Below are 12535 nucleotides of genomic sequence, written 5' to 3' on the forward strand. Positions count from 1 at the left end.
CATATCTTTTATGAATCTGAATTTAAAAGTTACATCTTTACGTAACTCATGACAACTTTTGATGTCCCACCAAAGATTATAAGTGGCCCCTTTGAAAACTTTCTGGAGGCACCCCTCCCCAACCTCTCTCCATTTTTGTGCAAACCCTTTGGTACCCATGTCAGTTACTTTCTATTGCTAGTGAAGTATTTTGATAAATCAAATATTCAAATCCCATTTCTATATACATCTATTGTGTATTTTAATGTATAATTTTAGTATTACACCCTATTTCTATTGAGTGTGGCTCTGATATGACAAAATAATGACAAAATTATGACCAATAATCAACCCAAAATAAGTCCGAGCAGCTTCTTGCTATTGCATATTGCTCATCGGACACACATAACCAAACCTCCTGACAGTCGACATAAATAGAATATGGAAAAAGATCAGCTGTCAGAGTGGGTATGAAACGCCCAGTGGCTGACGGCTGCTTTTCGTACAAAAAAAAAAAACAGGCGGGGATGAAACAGCCTAAAGTATGAAACGGCGAAGGGGCAAAACGAGCAGCACCCGGTTTTTCCTCAGGTTGCGGTTTGCGTGCTGAGCTGTTACCGCGTTTAGGGGTTGTTGGGAGTTTCTTTTCACCTCAGGAGAACAAACAATATGAGTGAATTTCAAAGGCTGCTCCGCTCGCTTGTGTCTCTTTATTGTTAAAAACATGAACAAAAACAATTAATGCCCTGGAAGACAGGAGTCTTCTGTTTAATGAAACATTTTTCTTTCTTCCGGCTGTTGCTCCGACTTGTAGGCAATCTCTAAAAAGCAACTTTTCCCTTGTAATTACTGCCTTATAGCCTGGGATCTGTGAGTATGCAAAGAAATAAGCAGGTCAGGGTGGAAACTATACATTTCTTCTCTCAGTTTGGGGTTTGTATGTAAAGGTTTACCGTATCTCTTTCTCAGTGTTATGCCGTATAACTGACATCAAATGTGATTTTGCTGCTGTGCTGATGTTCTTACTCCCTAATCTCTTAGTTTGATGTTTTTAGCACTACGCTTCTCAAATATACAGCAATATGTTAATATATTATCGATGATTTGTGTTTATAATTTAGGTTAAAGATTTTAAAAAGAACTAAAGAGGAATTAACTTTATATTTTGTAACAATCTAACCTACCGTGTGTTTTGCTTTGCTTCCTCCCTCCCTAAGCAAACAGGAATATTATTGTGTCTCCTTTATAGACTGTTTTAGATTTAAAAAAAATTACTTATTTTGTCAAATATTTAGTAACACTGGTTGTTAATTTGTTGTTCAAGACATCTGTTGCACTGAAAGTGGGATTTTATGGACTTTAGACTGTTAGACTCCCTTTCTGCATAACTCTTCATCCACATTTTACAGTAAATCATCTGTACCGTGGTACAATGTAATCTCACTTCACCCTTTTGTTTTCTCCTTTAATACTCCATCTGCAGCGACTCTTCCAAACCAGGAATCATCGTTTTCGACTTTTTACAACATACTACCATAAATCTCACAATAAAATGTTTAATTTTCTCTCTTTTTCATCAAACTGAATAGAAAAAAGCAGCAGCAGCGCCCCCCCCATCTTTTCTCACGGTTCATGTTGATATTCCATCATGACGTTTCCCTGGACTGCGTTGGGCTCCATCAAGCCTTTTCTCGGACATGTTCTCTTGTTTCTTTCTAGCAATAATTGCTGCGTGGGACTCAACAAGAAACGAAGAAAGGTGTCCCTTTGGATCCTTGTACTGGTTTGGGCTGTGGCTGAGCATGAGATACTGACTGATTACCGTATATACTGTGTCGGCATCCTACAGTGAAACTGTACGTAAGAATGGAATAAAATGAAGGACTGTTAAGTGTGCCGATTACTTTGTTGTTGTTGTTGAAAGTTGTCCTGATTGCCTGATTTAAAGGAATTAGAGAACAATTTTGCAAGAGTATTGATAAATACACAGTAGGCAATTGGTCTTGTTTTCACTCTCATTTTTACATTCAGGAATATTATTATTGTAATACTTTAAATAATAAAACCTGAGCTCACCGGCCCATGGAGGCTCTCCTAGAAAACTTACAGCTGAAAGCTGAGGATTATAAAGACACATGACCAATTTTTTCACCACCTGACATTAAATCGGGCTAAACTGTTCCTTTTTTAGGTCAGTTTGATTAAAAAATGTGTTTCCTAAGTGCCAGAATAATGAAAAAAAAATCATTTTTTAATTAGATTATTTTCATTGCTTCCAATAAATTAAGAGGTTAGCTCTGAATGGATCATATTGTTCCTATAAATTCAGAGATTGACATGCAGTTAAACAATTTGAAAAAGCCCACATGAGGATTTCTTAACTTTGTAACCTTGATTCAAAAGTCAAAAGGAGGCAACACCTAAAATTGTTTCTTGTGTCACATCATAAAAATTAATTAATTGAGGGAGGATGGTGTCAGGGACAAAACTGTTGTCCTCCATGGATCTGGTTCAATCAAAGGTGCAATTTCCAGATGCCTGAAGGTGCCTCGTTTATCAAGTGTCATCAGCATAGGAATGTCCAGCCATTACACTGTTATGGATGGAGATACGGTTTGTGTCCCAGAAAGGCATTTTGATGGAAAAAAAAAATGCTAAAAATCCCAGTTTGCAAACACATTCAGGAACAAATATCATGATTTCTGAGATGTGTCCTTTGGTCTGATGAAACTAACTTTAAAGAGTTTGGAAAAATGTGGAAGCTGGCAAACTAGAGAGCACCATCCCATTTGTGAGGTAGAGGCATCATGTTGTATAAGGGAGGGGTGCACGTCAAAAAAATGTGTCGTCACAAGGAAAGGAACATTTGTGGGAACGTTAAGATCTCAAGCCATCAAGCTGGGGCACAAATGTGTTTTTTAAACGGACAGTGACCCTAATCCTTCTAGGAAATGAGTAACACGGTGGCTTAAGGACAGTGAAGTCAATGTTTTGGAGTGACCATCACTCAACACTGATCTCAGTCCCAGAACGTTTATGGGCAGAGTTACCTGAGTCAATTACAGCAGTTCTCAGGAGGAACTGGATCATTATTCTGGGATTAGCAAATACAAATCGTTTTGGTGACCCTAAATAACCTAAAACAAATACATTTTTGAAAAAATATCAAACAGCAAGAAGCAAAAAAAGGTTATATATGTTTTCATTCAGTGTATGTAAATATCTGGTTTCTAGTGAGCATACAATTATTCCTTAACACATTTATTGTTAAATTAAAACATTTTACTCTTAAGTTTTTGGAAAGCTGAAACTTTTTACATCTGGTTGGTGCCAAAAGACGTTTAGTTGGATGTCACGCTTTGGTCAAGTCCTCAAGGCAAACAGGTAACCGAGTCCAAATTGCCATCAAATAGGGAAAGAAAATGAAAAATCTCATCTGCAATATACAGGGAGGGGAAAAAACTTCTAATAGATTATTTTAATCCCACAGGAGAAATAATTTGATATTTTTGTATACTGATATATTATTTTCAGTTAAAGAAGATGAAGTTGAGTTAAATGTAAGTTAATTATTGTCACCTATCTAAAATAAGGTTTCCAGAAAAAAACAATAGGATAATAAGTTAGTAAGTTGATTAAGACAACAAATCTCTTTGGTTAAAAAAAAAAAAAAAATACTTTAGGGGAAGGTGATATTATTATTATCATTGATAAACAAATAAGTGTACAGATGACTTAAACCTTACCAGGGAAAAAAATATTTAAAAACAGTGAGATAGGACGATAAGTATATAAACCTATTATCATTCTAATTATTGTACTTTGTAGTCTGTGAGGGTAGTGTTCCTAATTCTTGGCCATTGAGTGTATTATGTAAATTGTTGTTAAGTTAACAATCAGCTGGTGTTCTCCAAACACTTTCTCTTAAAAACAAAACAAAACATAAAGTGACATCCAGGTTGTCATTCCCCCCACTTTGCCTCTGCTCCTGCTCGGGGTGACTTGTCGCATGTGGCTTTCCGTAGCGCCACGCTCGGTAGGAGGAGATCATCTACGCAAAGGCAAAGAGGTCAAGAGGAGGGAACAGGGGGGGGAGAGAACCACGTGTGTTCAGCACCACCACCATGTACAGCTCTGTCCTTCCTCTGTAGCCTTGTTTTTGTATAATCCTCCGTCACCCTTCGCATGCAGCCTCCCGGCCCTGCGTGAGCCTCAACAAGCAGACCGGTTCCGACTCGCGTTTCCCTCCCGCCATCATCCATAGACGGACTGCCGACAGCCGAAAGCCGCAGGCAGGGAGGGGGGTTTCTTTCTGGAGCCACACACACTGACAGCCGACCATGGTGAGCAAGACAGATGACATCCCGGCGTCGGTGCCCGACTGCAATCCGGCCGACCTCCAGCGGGACGGAGCCGGGGACGGGACCCAGGAGGGCGGCGGGACCAGCAAGAGCCGAGCGGAGGACTCCTGCGGCTGTGGTGAGTCCTGCTGCAGACCCACTGAGGTCATCGGGAAGGAGGGGGGATGCAAGCTACGACACGGTGTCCTCGGACCCGGTGCAACCCCGACTGCCTTCCTTGGTGCTCTTAGTCACACTTGCATGCACCATTATGGTCATTAAACGCCTTTCATTCAGGTCAGGTTGCTCACCTAGGGGCCAATAAGCTGGCCCCCCTCACCCTGGATGAGAAGGATCTCCTTAACTTCCGCATGAATGTTTGACGCGTTGGTCTGATGTGGTGTATTTATTTATTTGTTAGAATCTGGTGTAGTTTATTGTGCTTTTCGGGTGTTTTTATGCTTTAAGGCCAGGGCGCTTTTCCTTACACCATCCCCTGACCTACAGGAGCTGCTTTTCGGTGCCTCGCATCAACAAAACACAAAGCGTCTTGTGTCCAGCCGCATTGCCGGTAAACTAAATCTACCCAGTCCCGTTAAAAGCAACACAGTTAGCCCGCAGTTTACCGCAGTCACTGCCCCCCAAACTTTAGCCTGACACGTCCATTTAAACCGCGCTTAGCCCCCAGCAGCTGCAGCTCCACACAGCTAGCTTCCCCATGCTAACCAGTTAGCTTCCTCATGCTAACCGGCTAGCATGCACCTAGCAGCTGCTCTGTCCCGACTCTTTTCAGACATGGGGGGGAAAAAATGTCTGAAAAGCGGCGCTGGAGAAGCCGGATATCTGCTTTCAGCCTGGGATCGATGGCGCAGCACATGACGGCGTGAGCCAAGCTCTGCCTGACGCACATGTTCGGTAACAGCGTGTCAGGAGGAGCCGACTGAAGGTCACCTTCACTGGAGCCTCTCTTTGGCCACATACGCACGGAGAGGGCTCGGACACTCGCCGAGCTTTTCGCTGAGGGGGGCTGTGTGTGTGTGGGACGGCGTGACAGGTGTGCTCCCCCGTTATAACGCTGCTTAAAGTCGGGGTTTGTGCCTGTGGACGCCGGCTAGCCGCGACACTCCGGCCGGTGTTGTGTCGCAAAAAGCGCCTCTGTCGTAAATAAAAAGAAAACGGCCTCCTCGCAGGAAGCGCATTTAAAAATATTTTCCCAAAGCAGTTGTTACAATTAATGACGATCTAACCTTGATTTTTTTTTTGTAATTTATTGCAAAATGTTTTAAAAATAATAATAATAATAATAATAATAATAATGCATATACGCGCTACGCCGAGGCTGAAGTTGGTATACGATTTAGTACTCCATTAATAAAGGGATAATGTTGTTTTTAAGGAGTCTGGGCAATCTTTGATCAGGGCAAACCTAGATAGGGTTTAGTCTGCACTGCTTAAATATCCCTTAAATACCCCTTAAAACACAGTTTGTCTTGGTACTTTATTCTGTTTAAATGCACAAAAAGTTTGAGCATTGTCGGTATGTTTTTTTTTTTTTTTTTTCTTCCCAGTATTCAAACCAGGGAAATCCAAAGTGGGGGCTGTTTGTGGATTTTGTGTAGCACCCCCACCCAAGTTGCAATTTGTAAATGGTACAAAATTTGGTCTTCCAACACACGTGTTTGATGTAGAGAGATAGACACTTGTAAAGAGAAATAAAATAAATAATTTAGTGACAACTTTCTGAAATGGCTTTTAAGATGTTTAGCAAAATGTAAAATTGTTTTGCATTTTAATTTTATTATAAGTTGGACCACAGAAATCTGGAAATGTATCATTATTATTGATTTAAAAAAAAGGAAGAATAGCATTTTTAATCCCACAAGTACATGACTAGGCTTTCATTTTAAATTCATATTGGGTTTGCTCAAAAACGTCCTTTGAACTTTGCTAGTAAGGACTGAAACTAAACTATTTTTCACAGATTACATTGTTTTTTATTTAACCTTTATGTTTACAGGTTGTCTCGTTGAGATTAAAGGTCTCTTTTACAAGTTACAAAGACTGTAACAAGGGGTAATTGAAGCATTTTGACTCAGATTGAATAGGTTTATAAAATCTGCCTTAAAAACAAAAGCATATTTTGGCAAACCTCTATCCTTAAACGTTGAGATCATGTTTAAAGCAAAATGTGGGTCAAATTGTTCTTTGTGGTTGATTTCCCAAACTATTCATCTATTTGTGAAAAAAAAAAAAAAATTCATTCAGTACTTTTTTGGATGGGCTCCTAGTTGTAAACAGCATTTTGATGGCAATTTCACGCTCTTAAAAACAGCTTAAATGTAGACGTTATCTTGTTTGGCAAAACAAATCTCTAATAAGAGTCATCGATGGATGTAATAAAGGTTTTACTAACTAGAATTTTTTTTTTTTTTTTTTTTTTTTTTTTAAAGAGACATTCTGTCCCGGCATGACCTTAACAACTAATTTTAGATTTTAAACTAGAACCGAGTTCCTCAAGAAAAGCAGGGCTACGGCCCCTTTAAGGAAGCTCCGAATCGGACACGAGCTTCAGCGCCGACGCACCGGGGGGCGCGCTTTACAGCACGACACCTGGAAGCGGAAGCTCGCCGGAGCAGAAGTCATGATGCGCGGCGACAGGAGGAAAGGTTACGCTAAAAACACACCGAGAGCCGCGTAGAAAGGTGAGCGGGACGGAGGTGAAAAGTTGCGCGCTGTCCGGGGAGGCAGGGAGGGAGGCAGGGAGGGGGAACCGACCGGAGCCCCGTCAGCTCTGACGGTGTCTGTCTAAAGGCTGCAGAGCCTGCAGGAGACACCGCAGCCTGTGCTTCAACATGTGGGGAGGACACAGGGTTGTCTCACTGTGTCTGCCTGACTGTCAGGGACTGAGCTGCTGCTGCTGCTGCGTTGAAGGGCTCAAAAAATAATTTGCTTTAATTTTAACTGGGGTTATAGGACTGGGTGAAGAGTTGTCACTCACTGGGCAGCAGATTAATAAGAAAGAAACAGAAATTAATTGATCAGGAGTAAGAGAATGCTTGCATTTATGTAGATTCCTTCTTAGTTGTTGGGATTTCCTTTTATATTTTCTTCTCTAATGACTCAAAAAGGAAATAAAAACACGTGATCTAGTTGGATCTTGTTGTATTTAATTAAAAAAATTTAAGCTGCCATGAAGACTGTCTGTCAGGCTGTAATCAGACTGATGAGAGTTGTAACAGGAGGAGCCTCTCAGCGGGTGGCACTGCAGACACGTTAAGGTGAGGGTCACTTTCAGTGGCTCTAAAGAGCTTAACCCTCTCGTGAGTTGAAGAGCGGCCCGGTTAATCCCAGAGAGTCACTGACACCGTTGGCGCTGCCGCTGCCCAACGCAAACCGCTCCATTGTTTTCTGGTGCTTTCCAGGCATGGACTGCGTGTGGCACGTTCCCGGTGAGTTAAAAAAAAATACCCCTAACCACCTTCACCTCTCACAACCTCTGCCCGTTTTTAATTCATCTGCATAAAAAGAGACGAAACAAACTAAATAAACATTTAGTGCGCAACAACAGTCATCACGGCTGATGCAAAAAAAAAATAGAACATTTATCATAGCTTCGTATAGAGTTAAACAAAAAGTTAGAATATGCACCTGTTAAATGTATAAGTAGGTTTGTGCAATATTAAACCCTTTTTTTTGTGGTTCTGCTCTTTCTAGACGACGACCGAGTATAATGAGCTGAAGCGTAGATTTAAATCAGCATCGCCTTTAATACAAGAGATGGCTGGTGCTCCTTTCAGCCAGCTGACAGGCAGTGCACAGACCAACTGGACTCCAAACGCTCCTCCATTTTCTCTGGCATTTAGTTAAAAAGAAATTTTAAATTGTTAAATTCAAATGAGAATCCAACCCATGGCTTTTTGCTTTCTTCTTACAATTATGTGACCTAATTTACTTAGAAAGATCCTCTTTTTAACACTTTGGAATGAGGTTAAAATCGTTGATTAATCATTAAGATGGGTTCATGTAAAAGTATTATATCTGCAGTCAGTCTATCCACTCGAAGGCCTCCCACCCAGTCTGGAAACTAATGGAATTTGCTCAATTTCTCGCTGCCTTACATCTGGTAGTGTTTGAGTTTACAGGCGTTACTATTCATTACAGTTTCCTAAAAGATAAAAATCTCAATTTCTAGAAACGGATTACGCTTTTTTTTATATAGAATTAGATTTAAATGACACACAAAAAGCACTTGTCTCTAACCATTTTAGCATTCAGAATTTGGTTTGTTGGGAAAACTCAACTGAGAAGTCAGACTATTTTTATTTATTTTTTAATTCAGATGCTCTTTAATAATCATGGGTAGGGCAGATATCTATTTTTTTATCTATTTTTTTTAAGCAGAATAAAGCCATTAAAGATTGTTTTAAGGAACCAGTCATGATTAGAGAACACTAAGCATCATAGATTTTGAACTAGAACTGATCTAAACTCGTTCAGATGACCAGAAACCTGTAAGATGTCCCTCTGCTACAACACCAGACCAGCCCAACTTCAGCTTTGTTTCATTTGTAGCGCTTACTGATAATAAATCGTTGCGACTGCACGAACATTTCCAGTTTAACCGTTTTGTGTTCATAGTATAAATTGGTTGGTCTGGAAACGGTAAGTTTCTAGGAGCGTTGCACCGTGCTACAGTAAACAGGATCACAGAGAGGCCTTGTGTGCTGTTTTTTGTTTTCAAGGTTGTCAGGCTGGTTAATTTAGCTCTGGCAGCAGCCGTGGTCCGTCCTGAAGTCAAGGCAACCGTCATTGTAGATCAGAATGGGCTAAGAGCGAGTTTACTGTGAGCGTTCGATTGTTGGAGGAAATGTGAGGCTGTTCTTGTTGCAATAATGCAACGTTGTTTTTAATTTAAATCCCTGTTTCATGGGTTTCTTACCTTGACCTCAGAGAACCCTTCCTAAACCTCGGACAGTTTAACGACGTGGGATCTGGTCAGTGTTCGTCTGCTTTTTTGCTCCAAAGTGCCTGTGAAGTGAGACGTGCTGGTCAGGGGTTTGGTTTTGAAGCGCTGTGTAAAGCCGGGCGTACACTGTACGAGTTTTTGCCCTATTCGGGCCGATTCTTCAGTCGTGCGGGCATTTTTTGAATCGGCCGAATTTCAGCTTGATCGTAGAGGGGGGGAGGAGGGGGGACTGGCTTCTCACGACTACCTCCAGATCAGGAATCGGACGATCGGTGAAAATCAAACATGTTTGAAATTCAGTCGGCTGTCGTGAGGTTTTCGTGAGCGCATCCTGCTGTTCAAGCAGAGCTACGAGGGGGCGCCCTCCCCTCCTCTCCGTCCCCGCCAGCGGAGGGAGGGAAGCGGGCGTCCCTGAAGCGACCTCCGCCCGGCCGCTCGCGGGGGCGTTGGGGAGGGCGGCAACGCGCTGGCCGCCTATTTCGGCACTCCTCCGCGGTCCGCCACCTGTTTCGGCACTCCTCCGCGGTCCGCGCTGGCCGCCTGTTTCGGCACTCCTCCACTTGCGCAGGGGGGGGGGTGCGGGCCGGGCGACCTGCCGTGCCGCGCGGCCGCCGGTGCGTCTCGTCCCTCCTCTCTCCCCTCCGTTCCCCCGACGCCCGGTGCCTCCTGCGGGCCTCGCCAGAGCTGGGCTCGAACCCCTGCTCTAGGTCCCTGTCACCTGCCGTCGCTCGCCTGCCTCTGCCACCACAGTGAGCGGTCCCAGAGGGGACACGACGTACAGTGTGAGCACTCCGGTCGCGTCCGGCCGTTGCGCCGCACAGATCGTGAGCGGTGAACTTTTTAAACCCTGCGGTTCCGTCGCACAGTTTGAGATGTATATAAGTACCACGACTGAAAAACTCATACAGTGTACGCCCAGCTTAAGTCAGTATAATTGTGCTGCTCTTTGTCACAAGGAGATGCACAGACATCTCTTTAGAAACGGCACTGGATCCTGTCCCTTTTTAATTTAAACGCAAACATCGTGCTGTAACTCTGCTGGCACATATTTCCCCTTGTTTTCCACACCTATTATGCAACTTTAGTCCACCAGTTTGCAACCTAATGGACTCATGGTTTATAGGGCTTGGTCTCTTGGAAATTGTTCTTATTTGGAGACCTCATTGCTTTTTGATATGATTATTGCTGCCATAGTCCTGCACCACCGGCCTCTCTGACCACTGCCTTGCCCAAAGACACAACAACCTAGATGGTCGGCGCGATGGAACAGGCATCCCGCCGGTTACGGGGTGATCTCCCCTCTTGCGCCGCCGCCCTGATAAACCAGCTTGTTATTTATTTATTTATTTTCATGCTGCCATAAGAGTCATGACGGATGTTTTTTACAGTGTAACATTTGTCGCTAGTTGATTGTGAATGTTAGCTGATTTAAACGCAAGTTTTGAGACTTTTGTAACAATTGTTATCGTTGCCGTTTTTATCACGTAAACGGAGAAAGAATAAACAATTTCGGCTCCAAGAAGTCGGCAGCACATATTGGGTATTAAAAAAAATAAATAATAATAATAATAAAAAAAATCTATCTATCTATCTATCTATCTATCTATCTATCTATCTATCTATCTATCTATCTATCTATCTATCTATCTATCTATCTATCTATCTATCTATCTATCTATCTATCTATCTATCTATCTATCTATCTATCTATCGATTTTAGATGTGTTCAAGTTATGATAATCTAAGCATTAATTCACAATCTTTTAAAGTTTGATAATTTGAAAGACGGCGTTGTTTGATAACTGAGAACACGGGCGATGTTGTACTTAACCTGGGAATGCATAAATTCATTAAATTCTCTCCCGGTTCCCTTTGACGGGTGAGCAACATCAGACGGCAGTTTGGGTGGTGAATTTAGCGTTTATCTAATAGTATAAAAAGCGAATGTATGCTTATTGTTCTGTCTTATATAGAGGTGGAAAAACAGTGAGCTGAGCACACATCCCTGAGGAACACCTCTGCACATAGCTGGGGGGATTATGTTCATTGTGTATGTTTTGTGGTGCTGGGATTAAATTAATTTGGCTAGAGCTCCCAAACTATGTTCGTTACAGATTGTTTTTACTTAAACATTGTATTAGACTCTTGGAAATGGTGCTCTGCTCTGATGAGACAATAAACAAGATGAAAACGGATCAAGCTAACACGTAGCCCTGCGTCGCCTCTGACATATTAACTGGTGTGAGCTCTCTCAAGCTGTTGTGCTTGTTATTCAGAGCGTGCCTTCCTCCACCTTTTCAGCGCATTCATGGCCAGCCGGGGTCACCGTCCAGCTATGAAGCCCCCCCCCCCTCCTTTCTGTCTCCAGTAACCCTGACACTGTTAAACTCAGCAACGAGCAAGGACACGTTTGCTGGCAGCAGTTGTGTCCCTGTGAGGGGAACCAGTTGTCTGACAGACGCATAGTTGGCCTCATCTTGGTTTGAATTAATGTGTCTCATGTTTATATACTTGGTATTTTCATTCTTCCCTGACTCAGGAGGGAAAGCTTGCAGTTTGTGCATTTACAAGAAATGTCTTGTGCTCCAGCGTTTTTAACCAAATGTTAAAGTAGCAGCCGATTTTAAATATAGTCACTTTCTTTTTTTCTTTTTTTCTTTTTTTTTTTTCCCCCAAGGGCTCCTGCCTGAACTGCTAAGTGTTGCAACAGTGTTTGTCTCGTCAGGCCGAAGCTGAAAATGCGTTTTTTAGATGAGCTGGTAACTTATTATTGAATTTCTGATACAATCATTTGCAGATTTTGCCTTTTTTGTGAAACAGTTGCGGTCGTCTCACTTGTTTTACTGTAACAGCTCAGAGGTGATATACTTGTAGCTTTGCTGCGTTGCTCTCGTGTCTTGGCCCTCTTGTTGTTTTTTTATAAGGGTAACAGTGAGATCCTCCAGGGCCAGGCAGTTTGTGAGCCAGGATGGTGTCCTTGCTGTCTCCGAGCAGCATAATGGCAGCACTATGCTGCTCAGGTTTAGGGGAAAAACAGGCCTGAGGGTCGTTTTCCACATAAAGTGAACAAGAGTATGGGAAAAAATATTTGTACTTCCTTACTTCTCTAAAATTTGTCTTTTGTTTCCTTCTTTATTTTGTATTACACATTCCTTTGTGTACTTTCTTGTCTTCCATCCCTCCTTTCATTTGTCTTTCTTCCTTTAACTTTTTCTTTGCTTCCTTGCTTATATCTTTCTTTCCTTCATTG

General features: G+C 42.2%; 1 protein-coding gene across 4 annotated transcripts in view; it reads left to right on the forward strand.

Moving 5' to 3' along the window:
• cluha (clustered mitochondria (cluA/CLU1) homolog a) overlaps positions 1–12535 on the forward strand; it is a 46253-nt gene that overhangs the window by 8330 nt on the left and 25388 nt on the right. For 2 of the 4 annotated variants that reach the window (XM_036150005.1, XM_036150007.1), the window contains exon 1: positions 4031–4458. In XM_036150005.1, the coding sequence (XP_036005898.1) occupies positions 4320–4458 (139 nt within the window). In that variant the 5' untranslated portion in view covers positions 4031–4319. Of the gene's footprint in view, positions 1–4030; positions 4459–6915; positions 7022–12535 lie in introns of those variants that run through there. The other 2 variants (XM_036150006.1, XM_036150008.1) reach the window with 2 other exon arrangements.

Source organism: Fundulus heteroclitus, chromosome 18 (genome assembly GCF_011125445.2).
Source record: "Fundulus heteroclitus isolate FHET01 chromosome 18, MU-UCD_Fhet_4.1, whole genome shotgun sequence".
Taxonomy (NCBI): domain Eukaryota; kingdom Metazoa; phylum Chordata; class Actinopteri; order Cyprinodontiformes; family Fundulidae; genus Fundulus; species Fundulus heteroclitus.